General features: G+C 42.0%; 2 protein-coding genes across 2 annotated transcripts; both read right to left on the bottom strand.

Annotated features, from left to right (window-relative positions):
- Positions 1-372: 372 nt before the first annotated feature.
- Positions 373-9953, bottom strand: CZIB (CXXC motif containing zinc binding protein). The gene is made up of 8 exons (XM_035122089.2): positions 9783-9953; positions 9601-9684; positions 7938-7994; positions 7087-7168; positions 5471-5502; positions 4051-4128; positions 1553-1618; positions 373-552 (listed from the first exon to the last, which is right to left on the bottom strand). Exons 1-8 carry the CDS (start codon positions 9786-9788, stop codon positions 475-477), a joined length of 483 nt encoding a protein of 160 aa, XP_034977980.1. The 5' UTR covers positions 9789-9953; the 3' UTR covers positions 373-474.
- Positions 9954-12035: 2082 nt separating this feature from the next.
- On the bottom strand, positions 12036-15900 carry MAGOH (mago homolog, exon junction complex subunit). Its single transcript, XM_035122090.2, has 5 exons — positions 15742-15900; positions 14700-14758; positions 13879-13989; positions 13454-13536; positions 12036-12262 (listed from the first exon to the last, which is right to left on the bottom strand). The coding sequence occupies exons 1-5, from the start codon at positions 15866-15868 to the stop codon at positions 12163-12165; spliced, it is 480 nt and encodes a 159-aa protein (XP_034977981.1). The 5' UTR covers positions 15869-15900; the 3' UTR covers positions 12036-12162.
- Positions 15901-16436: the final 536 nt, after the last annotated feature.

Genomic DNA, 16436 nt, shown 5'->3' with positions numbered 1-16436 from the left:
GAAGGCCTGGGGCTGCACCTGAACAATATGAAATTGTATTATTAATGAAGACTGTTTAGTCAGCTAACCTTGGAAATCTAATTACCGTAGATATATCCAATAGCTTCTTAAGATTTCAAAATACATTTCTAGGTATAAGGCACTTGCAATTATACATAAATGTGAGAGAAGCCAAGAACTTTAATGACAATAATAGTTATTACAATAGGTGAGCAAGCATCTTTCCCACCCTCCTATGAAAGCTCTTGTGCCTTAACATGAATAAACATTAATCAAATGCTTTGAAGAGGCAATTCCAGCATTAACTTAACTGTAAGCATGATAAAAACCTCTTTAGACTTTGGTGTAATAAAAAAGTTAAGCCCACAAGTGTTGAAAAATAAATCCTGCAGAAAGTATAACTTTTATTCTAGGTTCTGTAAACACAATTTAAACATGGCCACATAGAAAATGATCCCACACAAAACAAAAGCTTCAACATTTGACAAACCTATGTGTCACTTCATAGATGCCAACAGATTCCTTTATTTTTTCATCATAGTCATTCCAGTCCTGTGGAGTTAAATACACAACATTACAATTTTAGAATTCTCTGCTTAGGAGTCCAGCATGAATTTCAGGCACATTATGAACTTCCTTGCAACCCTAATATGTTTTAAAAAATTAGCTTCAAGCTGAACATTTTTAGCATAAGGAGATTTTGTGTGTGTGAAGTCCACAGTCTTGCTAATAGACAGACTTGCCGTCTCCCCTGGTTGAACGGATTAAATTGGTTGAGCTAATTGGTGGGTCACCAGACAGACTGCTCTTTGTGCCAAGAAATGGAGCTGATCCAGACACTGCTGCTCACAGCTGAGGAAGGCTATGAGTGAATATTTACTAGCCTGAGTTTTCCAAGAGTTTACCTGACACCATCTAACACCAGAGAACAACACTGAAGTCCATCTGAATTTGTATTCCCAGTTCTTGTATTTTTGCATATATTAAATACTCCAGGGCTGCACCTGTCCCTACATTATACTACCACAAGGTTGGAGTTTCTCTGGAGCTGCTCATGCCGCTCCCATGCGAGCTTTCTTTGGTACATAAATAGCAGTGTTAGAAAGGTATTCTTGCTGATATTGTGGTTGTGAGAGAAAGAGCTCACACACCCCTTCCCAGAAATTTTGAGGCTGCCCTGGTATCATTCCAGCTGCTATTTCTGTAATTAAAAGATGCCCTTTATTTCCATTAACATGACATCTAGTTTGGCTGCCAGAAGGTAAAAGGAATATTGAGAACCACAAAGCCCAAAGAAGAGAGATGGCCACCCAGAACCTGTCAGATGAGAGGCTTGATTCAAGAAAGTTATCCTGCCTTTACTTGTGAGCCCTCCCCTGTTTAGCACTAAGCAAGCAGGATAATCTCTTCTGGCCCCCAAAACTTTATAGTGGTGGATACATATAATATCAGAATGCGGGGCTAACTTTTCAAACTGAAGTCTGTTTGGGTGGGTAGAAGGTGTCATGGACTATGAGGTTATTTTAATAGATATTCTTTTCAGAGACAGTACCTTTTCCAACAAGTTGATCTCATCAAAACGTGTGCCAGATTCTGCGCCTTCTGCAGAAAACCCAGCCTATAAACAGAAATCTCTTTAGCATACAGCCATATATATATATCTGGAACAGTACAGGTGGAAAGAAACAGCAAAGGAACTCTCCTGTGTGACAAGGAGATCTATACATAACTATATAGATCAGGCATAGGCAAACTCTGCCCTCCAAATGTTTTCAGACTACAACTCCCATCACCCCTAGCTAACAGGACCAGTGGTCAAGGATGATGGGAATAGTAGTCTCAAAACACCTGGAGGGCCGAGTTTGCCTATGCCTGATATAGATCTATATAGAACTATACATTCCTCCGCCACATCTGTATTCTTGGAAACATAGCTGAGATGCCACCCGTGGGGACAGCTGTATGGGAAGGACCATTGCTCATTGGTTCAGTAGCTGTGTTACATGAAGGTGGTCCCGGTTTAATTCCTGGCATGTCTAGGGAAGGCTTTGAAAAGGCTCCATGCTGAAACCCTGGAAGGGCCCCTGCCAGTGCCAGCAGCACTGAGCTAGAGAAACCAATGGTCTGACTTGATATAAGGCAGTTTGCTACCTGCTGATCTGTCGCAGCAGAAAGTAGACTCTTGTGGCACCTTGAAGTCTAAATCCCACACCTAAGTTTTGCTCATCCTGACAAGGATGAACCTACGGTAACTTAAGTCTACATCTATGACTAGCACTGGATTCAGCCCTAACAGATTTACTGCAGCACAGCTTAAGTGTTTATTGCGTAAAGATGCTCTGTGCTACAAGAAATCTTAAGTCTTTGTATTATGTAAGATTTTATAAAGAGATCCAAACACAGTACAGTGGTACCTCGACTTACGAACGACTCGACAACCGAATTTTTTGACTTACGAATAGGGGTAATGGTCGCGCACTTACGAATGTCTCGACAACTGAAAGGAAACCGCGGCGGTTTTAGATAGGGATTTTTTAACTTACGAATTTTTAGATAGAGTTGCTTCGACTTACGAATTTTTCCGTTTCCAATGCATTCCTATGGGAAATCACGTTTCCAATGTCGTTTTTCGACTTACAAATTTTTCGACCGACAAAGGTGCCTTCGGAATGGATTAAATTCGTAAGTCAAGGCACCACTGTATTTTGTTTAGTTGAGAACTGAAATTTTTGCTAGAGTGTCTTGAATAGGCCAGCTGCCCCCTGCCTTATACTATTCAGGGCCACTGACCTTGCAAGGTCTGTGGCCTGTGCGGATAAAAAGCTAGAACGTATGTCTACATGAACATGTGGAGTCTCTGTGCTCATTCTCCCTTATCCAGTCTCAGAATTTCCTACCACCTGCTGCATGCTGAAAATTCATAGGATTTTGGGTGCCACATAATTTCAGGATTTCCAGAATGTACTGTACTGGGAGGAATTCAAGGAAGCACTAATCAGTTTGCTCTATCAGCAGAAGCATTTATGCTTGCCTAACTGAACGATCTGCCCTCTCCCCCCCCCTCCACTCTGTTCCGGGGATTCCCCAACCCTCTCCATGGGGGGGGGGGGAAGAGTCCAGTTGTGCTAGCAGAAGTCCTTGTGTGAGCTTCCTCTGTTGCTGGAATCCTGCTCAATAGCTTGTAAATGTACCTATTGCACATATCACTTTATCAAGAAATACATACCGTATATTCCGGCGTATAAGGCAACTGGGCATATAAGACAACCCCCTAATTTTCAAGTTAAAATATAGAGTTTGGGATATACTCGCCAGGGAGGGGAGGCTGTCTTCTCCAGCACTCAAGTCTGCAGCAGGGGAAATGGTGGATTTTGGGGTTTTTTTAGTTATTGAGAGGGGAAAAGAAGCCAGAGAGAGGAGAGAGAGGCAGAGAATTGAGGGGAAAAGAAGCCACAGAGAGGAGAGAGAGATAGAGGGGCAGAGAATTGAGGGGAAAAGAAGCCATAGAGAGGAGAGAGATAGAGAGGCAGAGAATCGAGGCCGGGAGAGCCAGCGAAAAGGGAAAAGCCATAGAGAGGAGAGCCGAGAGAGGGAGAGATCCCTTCGCTATGCGCTGACAAAGAGAGAAGAGGCGGCAGTTTGACACCAATGAAATATACAAAACTGTATTTCTGAGCTGACCCGGGTCGCGAAGCCATGAGGGAGCCGTTCGCCCCGGCGGGGAGCAGCCCTCTCCCAAGCACGCTTCTTCGCGTTCATACGGTCACTGCACACGGCGGGGATGTGGCCGCGGCCGTTTTTGAGGTCCCCCACTGTATGCAGCGCCCACAGATTTTTGTAACTGGCATATAAGATGGCTCCCCAACTTTTGAAAAGATTTTCCTGGGTTAAAAAGCCGTCTTATACGCTGGAATATACAGTATCTAGGAAATCACCACCTGTCTCTTGCCTCCTGGTTGTGTTACTAGGTCCCAAAGGGACTATTTACTGAAAAGCAAGTTAAATTATAATTTAGGGTTCATGCTCGGCAGAACATTCATGAGAACTTGCCTGTGGTTGAAAGTCCACTGGTTCAAGGCCACGGCACTCAAACTCCACTATAGTCTTAAATGTCTCATTGTCTTCAGCCTAGGATGAAGCCAAAGTAACATCAGAGGAATAAAAATAGGCAGAACATAAAATTTCTAAAATTATCATATCCCATAAAGATACAAAATACTGCAATGATTCTAACACTAATAGTTACTTAGGAATGCTTGTTGATCTCCATGAATAGTTTCCATCTCCCAGGAAAAGTAGAAAAACAAACATTCAAGTGTTATTCAAAAAGGTAAAAGAAAATGTACATTCTACCTTGAACACTGAAACTCATTTTAAGCTACAGTCTGCAGCTAAATAATCAACAATCAAATATCTGTTGAATCAAGCATGCATTGAGTAGGACAAATTAATAAAAAACAACAATCCTAACTACATCTTCCTATCCAATGGATTTGAAGTATCCTCCGAATGTACCACTACATTTCTGTAGGGTTCTGCATGCTCAAATAATGCTTTCATGTAAAGCAGCACAAATATTTTCCCTCTCTATCCTAGAGTAGCAAAAATACAAACATTTGGGAAGGTCCTGCGACTGAATCACCTACAATGCAATTCTAGGCATAGCTACTCAGAAGTAAGTTCCAAGTTCAAGGTGTTTCTAGGATTTCCAGGTGTTTCTAGGATTGAAGACTAAATTAATCTGCCCAATTCCCTTCCTTACACTGCAGAATTGTTCCACATGTACAACTCTAAGGGGATCTCACTACACATGGAAAACAAGAACATATCCGCCACTCAGCTTTCCATGTGCAGACAGAATATCAACACAATATGAATAATTAATATCCATCATCATTTGCTTGGTTCTCTAACAAAATTGTCAGGGAGGCTTACAATGGGGAATCATATGGGCTTTAAAGGTTAAGGGACCCCTGACCATTAGGTCCAGTCGTGACCGACTCTGGGGTTGCGCGCTCATCTCGCATTATTGGCCGAGGGAGCCGGCGTATAGCTTCCAGGTCATGTGGCCAGCATGACAAAGCTGCTTCTGGCAAACCAGAGCAGCACATGGAAACGCCGTTTACCTTCCCGCTGTAGCAATTCCTATTTATCTACTTGCATTTTGACGTAATTTCAAACTGCTAGGTTGGCAGGAGCTGGGACCAAGCAACGGGAGCTCACCCCATCACAGGGATTCGAACCGCCGACCTTCTGATCAGCAAGCCCTAGGCTCAGTGGTTTAACCCACAGCACCACCTGGGTCCACCCATACGGGCTTTACCCATATGTAAATCCAGGTACTCGTGTTTATCTCCCATTTATAGTTCTAGCCACATGCAGAGAGTCGTTCAAAACTGTGGCTGTGTGGATCAAGCCCAGTAAGACCAGTATACCACACTCACAATAACACAAATACAACAAAACTTACATTGTAAGGCTTCATTGTGTGACTTAAGATATCTGAAAGAAGTGGAAAATACATAGCAATGAAGCACATCTATGAAAGAACAGTGGAAATCGCAATGTGTGCATCATTTCCTTTGGTATCGACTAGTTTTGAAAACCAGATGTCTCCACTTATAAATCGGGGAAAGGAGAAAAAAGCAGATGACATGTAGCTGTGTACTCCTAACCATGTCTACCCAGAAGTAAGTTCTACTGAATTCTGGAAAGCGAGTTTAGGACTGCAACCTGAGCCATTTATGGTGCGATCCTAATTCCCCCTCCTGCCAGTGAGGATGCCCACATACCCTGTAACTATAGATGTTTTTTTAGCTAGTAAAGCAGAGTGGAGGGGCTCCTCCGCTCAACCCACCACCACTTCCCAGCCCAGCATCGGGGGAGAGGCCATTGGCTTGTTCTGTTGGAAAACCATTCTCTCCCTTTCTGAGAATGGCAAGTTTCCTAAGGGAGAGAAAAAATTGCAACAGTTTGGCAGGATGATTGCAAATCTTAGTTTAAATGGGGGGGGGGAAATCAGTGGAATATATACACACACACACACACACACACACACACACACAAAAACAAACAAATCCGCTTAGCTACTTCACATTTGGCCCATTCAAAAACAGAATGTGAACAAATAAATGGGGGGAAAGGGTGCAATCTTATACATACTTACCTAGGAGCAAGCCCTATCGAACTCACTTCTGAGTAGACATATATAGAACTGTATGGTAAAACCTGCACTGGAACGAATGCTGAGCATTATTATGCCAAACAGTAAGTTCTGGCTAGTTGTGCAGCACTTAGGTCACTTGGGCCTTGCAGTCATTTGCTGTTTATTGTCAGTTCCAATTACACACTCCTTCAGCATTTAACTGAGCGTTTACTATCTGTACTGCAAACATCATTGCTGGCATGCCCAGCGCCCCTGTCAGAAATAGGCAAACTTCATGGGACTTTAGCTTGTCAGGGTACAAAAAAATGTGTGTGGCTGGGAATGACACAAAGTGGGTCTGGCTGTTTTCCACAGGCTGCACACAGTGCCCTTATGGGACAGCGTTTCTTGCCTACTTCCCCTTTGCCCCTTGGATGTCATACAATTGAGCTTGTAGCATGGCAATACTGCAATGTCAGTGAGAAAATGTTGATGATAATAATAATAATAATAGAAGTCCACCTGAAAGGGGGTGAGGAGCGAGGGGGGCGGCGGAATAGAAGTGCATTCAAAAATAGGAACAAGGGAGGAATAGACAACTAGGCTCAAATACAGCGTAAAGCAAATGGAACCAGCAATGCTGGAGGCAGAGGCTGCATGGTAAGGATGATTTTAATAGAGACACTACACAACAGAAGTGAAAATCCTTATAAGGTTAGCATAAATGGAATGGCACTTGTTCCAGCTTGGAAAGATCGCACTAAATAGTCCCTGGCTTTGAGGGAATATTACCCCCCAATTGTATTTTCTTAGAAGATATCCCTCTAATTTAGTATATTCTGCCCTCCATTTTGAAAATCTAACTAGGTCCCACAGCCTGCAGAGAATCACGTTTTCGGCTTCTTTGTGCCTTTGGCATGGAGGCGCATGAATAGGCTTACCTATGGAGTTTTCTCGGGAGCACAGTTTGCATTTCTGAACCATTGTGGCACTTCCCCTGCCTCCTTTGAGAGGGTGGCTGTCCTAAACAAAATGTCAAAGGGAGGCATCAACATCAAGGCAGTTTAGAGAAGAGACATCAGGAAACAAAGTTATTTCCCCCAGCAAGAATGGCTAATCCTAATGCTGTAAGGTGTTAGCTAGGGCCGATGGAACTGTAGCCTAAACATCTGCAATTACCTGAGAAAATGCCTAAAAAATAACCCATTGATGTTTGTTTCTTTGTTTCAACTCCAGTCCACCTTGCACATATAACAAAAGTCCATTTCCCTGTGTGTTGGAGGGGATGTTAAGCTTCCACATGCATGCAGTTAATTTGCAGAAGATTTTTTGAACATATAAGCTATGGGCTATATACAATGCCAGGCCAGTTGGCTTCCACAGCATTGACTTGATTTCTATTTCCTCTCATCCTCATGTGCTCCAAAGATCTACTCTAAAGCAGACTAAAGCAGCATGAGGGGCTGGAAGAGCAAGAGAGGAAGAGAAAGCTCTGTTGCACGCATGTAAATCTGTTGCTACAGTGGAGCTGTAGCGTTGGATACCCTCTTATATAAATGGGTAACAATTATACATTTTTTATATTTATGAAGATCACACCTCCCAAGGGCTCCTTCTAGATTCAGGCTGAAGCTGTTTGTTCAGACTTGCCACTGAGGAAGACTTATATATAATCAGTTTTCCAGAAGTAACTTTATCATATTCCAGCATAATTTGAGACAAATGTAGATCTATGTCACACAGACAACAAATGGATAACTTAGCATGCTTGTGTTGTAGTTCTGAGACCTACCATTAATCGTAGATATTGCCATTTTTCTGAAACCTCAGCACAGTTTCCACACTTCAACTGAAAAAGAAAAGAAAACCAGATGCAAACAATGAGACGCTTAGAGGAGTCAACAGCAGAACAGGTAAACAAAAAATACCGTAAGGAATATCCCCAAACAAAAAATTCAAAACGAGTGGAAAGTGGTAGAGGACTACCTGAAGAAAGAAGGTATTAAAACTGATCTGGTGATTTGCTTAAGTAACGTATAAAGAGAGATACTTGTTAGATAAAAGAAGATGGTACACCTGTGATAGGTGGTTTAATTAAAGGAATTTAAGAAAGCGAGTTAAGAGGGGTGAAAGTTAGAGGAAGCAATATGTGAACAATCGGAAGTATTTAATTTTTTTTCCCATTTTCTTTCTTTTTTCCTTGTTTTCTTTTAAAAATTTTCACATTCTGATTTCATCTTGATTTAAACCTTTTATCTATCATTTAATATGTATTGTGTTGAGTATAAGTTTAGATGAAGCTTTATTTTGAATATTTATTTTCATGTTTTGTTTTTGGTATTTTCATATTTTTTCTGTTTTTTTATATTATGTAAATCCTTTGTTTTTGTTATATTTTGTAATGTTTTAAAGAATCGAAATAAAAATCTTTTTAAAATAAAAAATAAAAAATACCGTAATAACAATGTTAAGATTAAAAAAACAAAGGTATGCAATGGACACAAATCACAGAAGTAGCACTCCCATGAAAAAGAAGTCCACAACAACTTAAACCAACAACTTTCAATTGTCAGAAATTAGCCCCAGATATAGCACAAAAGCAGCCTCACAGATATGAGAGGCTTCCTGGAGTGATTATAGAAGAAAAATGTGCTACTGTGGTGCACAAGGACGGAATTTCCACCCTCACGTTGCAGAAATGACATACAACTGCATTTGCTGCAGCCTACATTGGTCCAAGCCTGTTAGTGTGCACTTTCACTATAATCATGACTACACCATTTATATAGCAGACAACACAATCATAGGTATGATTATTCAGAAATGAGTCCCACTGAGTTTCCAACAGTAAGTGCACAGGACCCATAGGTGTGGTGGAGCAGCATGAGAGTGCATTGTTTGCATATTCATTTGAAAGCATGCCAGTTGCCAATTGCATGGCAGAAATGCCAATAAAGAGCAATAAGATAGCAAAAAAGAACATAGTAGATGAACATAGTACACAATGCAATGATGACAAATTGTAGAAATAAAAGGTCTATAGCAGTAATTGTTAGCATTAGTGTTGGGGCCCCTAGGGAGACTATGAAACAATTTCCACTGATTTAATAAAATGATCCCTAATCCCAGAAGTCTGGGATACTGGCTGTGGTTAGTGAGGAGAGAAAGGCACTCTTGCAAAGACTTACAATGTACCAAGAGCCAGCAAATCCCACTTTAGGTCGTGTAATAACAACATTCCCTGCCACTTTTAACACTGCTAAATTTAATGCGGTTTTAATGTTTCAGAATAAACGAAGAAGAAATCCATCAACCAGTAGCAACAACATCGACGTGCAAGTTAATAGCAATACAGTACAAGGAAATATTGTCATTGCAAACTAAGTGCATGGAGCGTGTGTGTGTGTGTGTGTGTGTGTAGCGTGCACAGGCAACATCCGTCGAAGGCGTCCTACCTTCAAGTACCATCGAAAATCCTCTCCCACCGGCCTGAGATTTGTAATATTTTCCAAAGTGGCTTTGAGCTGCAGCCCGATCTTCTGCAAAGAGAAGTCACCGTGTCAGCTCATGTCCTCGAGGCATTCCCAGCCCCAGCCCCAACTCACGCCGTCTTTGCACAGGTGAAGCTTTCACTTACCCCCATTGCCTCAAAGTGCAGCAGGTGGCCAGAGGAAAGCTTCGGAGGCGGGCGAGCCTGCTTCGCTTCCCAAACACGGGCACTTGCAGGATCACACGGGAGCTCTGGGGGCTCTGCAGACCCAGCGCCTCTCAGAGGGCGGGGCCGCTGTGAATCAAACCTCGCGAGACTTAATACCTTGCCGTTTTCTTGCGCCTCCGTGTTGCCCAGTCCTATTCGTCTGTAAACAGCGCCGAAGCTGGGACTTGCCCTTACTCAAGATGGCTGCCTCTCAGCTAAACTAGATAGTCAATCCATTAGCCAGCCTATCCTTAGGAGGCGTCCAGGAAACAAGGATGCGGTGCTTGTGTTTTAAAAGCACTTGCCTACACGCAGCCCACCACTGAACCCAATGTGTTTTGACTACAGTATAGCGATTTTGGCTTTAGGCGCTATCCCCGGACAGTAACCCCAGCATAAATTTAGTCACCTGTATTTACATTTGCAGCACATTTAAAACTTTTTTTTTGGTATTGTAAAACAACCCCCACTCTGCAGTGCATTTTCCTGTAAGATTCAAGTCTTGTTTTTACTTTTGCATTTTTTGAGGTGGAGGGTTATGAAAGAATAAAAAAAAACACCCAGAAAATAGTCTGCAAATGAGCTAATACTTTTTGATGTTTTATAATCCACACAAACCTGAACAGTGTTCCTGATAAATTATCAGTTTGCTTTACCAAGTGGTTGCATAGAGCTACAACTCTTAGGCATACTTGATTTCTCAATTCGGTTTTTTTTTTTAAAGCAACATACTTAGCATCAGGATATTAGGATTTATCCAGTGATGATAAAACATTTCCAGCTTAAAATACTGTAGACTTAGCTACCCTGCTTGTACAGAAAATCACTTTCTCCTTTCCTAGCTCTTCAGATATAAGAAGTCTCTGCAAAAGTCTCTGCGAAAGTGCATTCCCCAGCTACAATTGCAAGGAGTACAATGTGGGCAGAAGTGTTGCATACATGTTTTGCATGGTGTACGCTACAGTATCCCCAGAGTCCCACTTCCCTAACAATACTTGCGCCACAACCCCATAGTCGCCTCTGACTGGACTTAACCGTCCAGGGGTCCTTTACCTTTAACCTTAGTGTCAAAAGGGAAAGGGTGATTTTTAAAACATATGTAACACACAGTCCAAGTGCATTTGCACATAAGGCTGGTACAGCAGTTTTATTTTCAGTCCTTCTGCTAATGATTCCTATCATAGTATTCACCTTTTTCACAGCTGCTGCACACTGGGTTGACATCTTTGATATATCCACTACAATTACAAGCTCTTGTTCCTGGTCAGAAACCACCACTTCAGAGTCCATGGGCATATATGCAAAATCTTTTTTTGTGTGTGTGTCCCAATGTGTAACACTTGCTTACACTGAATTGCACTTGCCATTTAACTGTCCATTTGCCAAATTTGGAGAGATTCTTCTGGAGCTCTCTGCAATCCCTTATTGTTTTAACCACCCTGATACCAAAGCAATTTGGTTTCAGCAGCAAACTTGACGACTTCACTGCTCATCGCTCCTGTTATGTATCAGATAGGTTTCATGTTACAGGTAGGTAGCCGTGTTGGTCTGGATCGAAGTAAAATAAAAAAATTCCTTCAGTAGCACCTTAAAGACCAACTAAGTTTTTATTTTGGTATGAGCTTTCGTGTGCATGCACACTTCTTCAGATACAGTATCTGAAGAAGTGTGCATGCACACGAAAGCTCATACCAAAATAAAAACTTAGTTGGTCTTTAAGGTGCTACTGAAGGAATTTTTTTATTTTAGATAGGTTTCATATCAATTGTCCTTTGGCACCTAACAAACACCTTCTTTTAACAATCTTTTAGTGGAGATTGTTATCCAATCTGTGGAAATTTCTTCTTTTTGCACTTGTCTGGAACTCTGGAGAAGGGATTCTACTCCCAGCTGTAATGTTTCAAAGCAAGTAGACATACATTCATTGCAATGTATGAAACAGCTCTTCCATGTATTAATGGTGTTGGCGTCTGAGAATCAGCCTCAATACTGCACTGGGATATCAAATATCTAATCCTCATTAAAACCTCACTAAAAAGGGTTAACAGATACTTAAAAATGTCCATATTGTTGTGTTGCTGACCCTCCCTCTTAACTTACCAGCAGAAATTAAGCCAGCCATACTTTTAAAAAACCTTCATGCTTTCCCAAAAGTTTAGTCTTGATAACAAACACATTCTATTAAAAGAAAAAAAGGTTTTTAGCATTTATTAAATTCACTCTGTAAAAAATCTGACACACATAAAACCAATGAGAGATAAGGAATGGAAAGTGACCCCACCGAAAGAAACTTTACAGTACAAATTTAAATCCATACAATTTAAATTGGCTTAATCTTGAAGTGTAATCCAATGAGACTGAAGACGAGACACTTGAGGTCCTGGACAAGGTAGTAAAACACTCTTAGACCTTCTGGATCCCTGAAGTGCAAAAGGAAAAACAAATAGAGAAATTAAATATTTTAAAAAAAATATTATGTGACCAAACCATAGCTGCCAAGTTATCCCTTTTTTACAGGGATTTTCCCTTATGCTGAATAGGCTTCCTCGCGAAAAAAGCGAAAACTTGGCAGCTATGGACCAAACTCATAATCATACTCTGTTTCAGGAACTTAGTATGAGAATCTCCTAGCCACTTGTCAAAATTCAAGCATCTTTTGGTAGTACAGTGGTTTACAAGCTTAATCTGTTGTGGAAGTCTTAAACCGAAACCATTCTTACACGGAGGTGTGCTTTCCCGAATGAGACCTCCCGCCACCGGTGCCCTTCCACTGTTCGGTTTCCGTTCTTAGACTGAGGTAAAGTTCACAAACCGGGTTTTGCAGAGTTCGTAAACCGAATAGTTCGTAAACAGAGCTGTTCTTAAGCCGAGGTACCACTGTCCTGCAAGATTTATTTGGCTGGCTTTTAGCAGCTGGGGATAAACCAGGTGGCTTTAATAGGGCGCTTATGAAAGTTTCTGTTTGTCCTTGGGGTAGAATGAGTTAAATGAGTGAGCAAATAATGCAATGCCACAGCTGAGACAAATTATATATGCTGTTCTTCAGGGTTGCTAAATTATTAGGGACGCGGGTGTCGCTGTGGGTTAAACCACAGAGCCTAGGGCTTTCTGATCGGGTCGGCGGTTTGAATCCCCGTGACGGGGAGCTCCCTTTGCTCGGTTCCAGCTCCTGCCAACCTAGCAGTTTGAAACTACGTCAAAGTACAAGTAGATAAATAGGTACTGCTACAGCGGGAAGGTAAACGGCGTTTCCGTGGGCTGCTCTGGTTCGCCAGAAGCGGCTTGGTCATGCTGGCCACATGACCTGGAAGCTGTACGCCGGCTCCCTCGGCCAATAACACGAGATGAGCGCCGCAACCCCAGAGTCGGTCACAACAGGACCTAATGGTCAGGAGTCCCTTTACCTTTACCTAAAATCAATGTTATAACTATTTCCAGCTTGGCCACAAATACATGGTACAGCATTTATAGAGGCCATCTTAAGCAAGACAACTGGACAGAGCTGCACTGCTTCTGCCTCACCTTCTTCCCAATCCGCTAACAAAACTAGCATAGTGAATAGTCTTCAAAATGAGCACAATGGTTGTAGTGGCTGGTCAAAGAGCACTTACTTGGACTGATTTACATCAATAAGAGAACCAATTTTTGATGTGGTAAAAGAGATGTGTTCATCACCAATTACAATTTCAAGCTCCTGGAAAAATAAATAAATAAATAATTTCAGAGCACTGTTTGAAGATCAATAATAAAATAACAATTTCACACCTACAGAGAGAGAGAGAGAGAGAGAGAGAGAGAGAGAGAGAGAGAGAGAGAGAGAGAGAGAGGAGAGATATGAATGCCTCGTTCCCACCTCCAGTAACTTTTCCCCAGATATCTTTCAAGATCTACTCCAACAAGATATACTATTCACTAGAAATAGATAGAAGATTTCTACCCATCTGTTTACAGAAATAGCAGCTGCAAGTGTACAAATTAACTGCTGTACACCCTGTCAACTTAAAATATTTATATGGGAAGCCGGGAATTTGCTAACCTGCCGGCCAACTCTGTCAGGAGGCGGCCATAATGCATCATCTTCTTTCGTGATTTCACTGTCATCGATTATCCTCTTTAGCTCTTCCATCACACTTTTGTGTACGTAGGCCTAGAGCAGCATGTAAATAGTAGCATTTTAACTTTAAAATAAAGTCTAGTACAGAAATAAGTGTATGTCGTTTGCCCACTACCTTCTTGTTGAAGTATGTGTATTAATTTTTTTTGATCAATAACTAATTCATGCTTCGCTATCCACTGGAATGAGCTCAGCATATATTGGGCAAAACATCTGCAAACAAATTTATAGAGTGAATACTAGATACTTTTGAGATACAGACATAGATTATTTATGGCATTTTTTGTAGTTTGCAGGTTTTTACTATCCAAATACATACACTTAAGATGTGTGGAGATATGTAGAGAAACAAAAAGCTAAATTCTGCTAGCTACAATTTAATATTTTGAGTCCAAGTTTCAATAATACAGCAAAAAGGGAAACATCAGATATGTAGTAAAAGAAAATAACAGGCAAATTTAATGGCTTGCATTAAATACAGAGTTATATAAACTCAAGACATCCACTGGCCACTCTAAATCACAAAAATACAGATAAAATACAAGAGATATCAAGATTTTTCCACCTGCTTAATTTGTTTTTATTAACTAAATAAATAAAAATTAAATTAAATATGCATTAACCAGATTTTAACACTTACATTTAAATTACACTTATATTTTAATTTGTGTTGTGAGGTACCCAAATAACTCACGCTGTAGGACACAATAATTCTATGAATTATTTAAACACAGTCAACTTACTTCTTTTCTGATCATGACATCATTTTTATAATTGCTGTTGTTTGCATATCTCAGTTTCCCTGTTGAAGGAGATAATATGACATTCAACACTACACTACACAAAGCAGCAAAGCAATACAGAACTTAGGCTTAATTTAATTTACATTTCCCCCCTTAAACTTGTGCCTGCAAAGTCTTGAAGGGGCTAAAGAAGGCAATGGGATGAAAGTCAGGTCAGGGAGATAACTGTTGCCCAGTGACTTAAAAACACCTGGTTTCTGAGGCCCTTTCTGTTCAGCATCCACACATCCCAGATCAGACACCCCCAAACTCGGCCCTCCAGATGTTTTGGGACTACAACTCCCATCATCCCTAGCTAACTGGACCAGTGGTCAGGGATGGTGGGAATTGTAGTCCCCAAATATCTGGAGAGCAGAGTTTGGAGATGCCTGCCCAAGTTCTGCAGGCTCACAAAGAACATTACTCGCAAGTAGAGTTTGCTCCCGGCAAAGGGAAGTGTTCTGGATCACTATAAGGAGTGACTTGCTCCCTCCTCAGTCAACCAACAGGAAAAAAAGGGGGGGTGTACGATCAGCTTTTCAGTGCCTTCCCAGCAGAGCGGATACTTTTCTCTTTAATTTCCCTCTCCTTTCCTCTCACCATAAGCTCTCAGAAGGATCTTCTTCTAGCACTCCTGCACCGGCAGGAAAAGACAGCTCTCAAAAACCCTCCGTCAAAAACTGTAACTTACTTTACCCCCGAGGGTTTCACATATTAGCCTGCCACTAACCAACCCCTCTTGTTACTGAATGCAGGTCTCCCCAGGAGCCACCTTCCTCTCTTCGAGCAATGGGTAATTTCCCCCGACCCCATTCCCTTTTCTCAACGAGCAATACCCCCTTCCTGCCTCTCTATGCTAACCATCCCCCTGGGGGTTTCTTCTCCCTCCTCAGGCCCTTCTTCCCTCCCGTGTGCAACTCTCCCTCGCCCCTCCCTCCCGCCAGGCCTCATATCCCCGGCGAGCCCCCCTCCTGCCTCCCCAAGCGGAAACCCTGAACCTCACCGTCAGGGCGGAACTCAAACTCGAGAAACTCGTGGCCGAACTTCCCCTTGTGCCCAACGTAATAACGCAAATAGAAATCGCTCGCCATGGCTGCATATGCCCCACCGGCCCGTCGAGACACCAGCATGCACCGCGCACGGGAAGCTCCTTGCAAGCGAGCGAGCGCGGGAAATTTGCGTCACCGAAGGGAAAGGTTGCGCAGGCGCACACGGAAGAATCAAGGACACGGCAGGTTTTGCTTGTCGCGGGCCTCACTCGCTTACGCGCGGATTAGAAACCATAGAGATAGAAGAGGTATAGAGTCGAACGCCATCGCTGTCAATATATATGTTCACTTCCGACTTTAAATGTCCTGCTTGCTGCTTTAACTTCCAATGTAAAGTGCAAAGGGCTTTCGCCATAGTGATGACGAAGGTTAGGTAGAGTGGAGCCAAGACCCAGGTCGATGTTTAGACTTATTTATAGTTTCATATAGGCTGCCTAGCTTCCGGGCTCTTTCCCTGCTTTTGCTTGTTTATTGCAGGGCAAAATAGGGTATGGGAATTCTATATCTTTTGGGGGATGAATTGTTATTAACAACGATAAAAAGCAAATTGTTGTTGTTGTTATTATTTCAAAGCAGGATTTTAGCGTGCTGTATTTGTGAATTGCACCGTCGCAAAGGGGAGCCCCATTAAAAATAATGAATGGGGTCC

Source organism: Zootoca vivipara, chromosome 7, assembly GCF_963506605.1.
Source record: "Zootoca vivipara chromosome 7, rZooViv1.1, whole genome shotgun sequence".
Classification (NCBI taxonomy): Eukaryota; Metazoa; Chordata; class Lepidosauria; order Squamata; family Lacertidae; genus Zootoca; species Zootoca vivipara.
Note: the sequence above shows the minus strand (reverse complement) of the source record. Positions and strands in the feature narration are given on the sequence as shown.

Excerpts from the sequence above, each read along its gene's own strand:
- MAGOH (XM_035122090.2), bottom strand. The coding sequence starts at position 15,868 with ATGCTGGTGTCTCGACGGGCCGGTGGGGCATATGCAGCCATGGCGAGC. Across the intron at positions 14,759-15,741 it reads GTTTGAGTTCCGCCCTGACG|GGAAACTGAGATATGCAAAC; the intron begins GTGAGGTTCAGG and ends CTCCTTCAACAG. Across the intron at positions 12,263-13,453 it reads ATTGATGTAAATCAGTCCAA|GGATCCAGAAGGTCTAAGAG; the intron begins GTAAGTGCTCTT and ends TTTGCACTTCAG.
- CZIB (XM_035122089.2), bottom strand. Across the intron at positions 5,503-7,086 it reads CTCCCGAGAAAACTCCATAG|ATATCTTAAGTCACACAATG; the intron begins GTAAGCCTATTC and ends CACTTCTTTCAG. Across the intron at positions 1,619-4,050 it reads CAGTGGACTTTCAACCACAG|GCTGGGTTTTCTGCAGAAGG; the intron begins GCAAGTTCTCAT and ends TTCTGTTTATAG.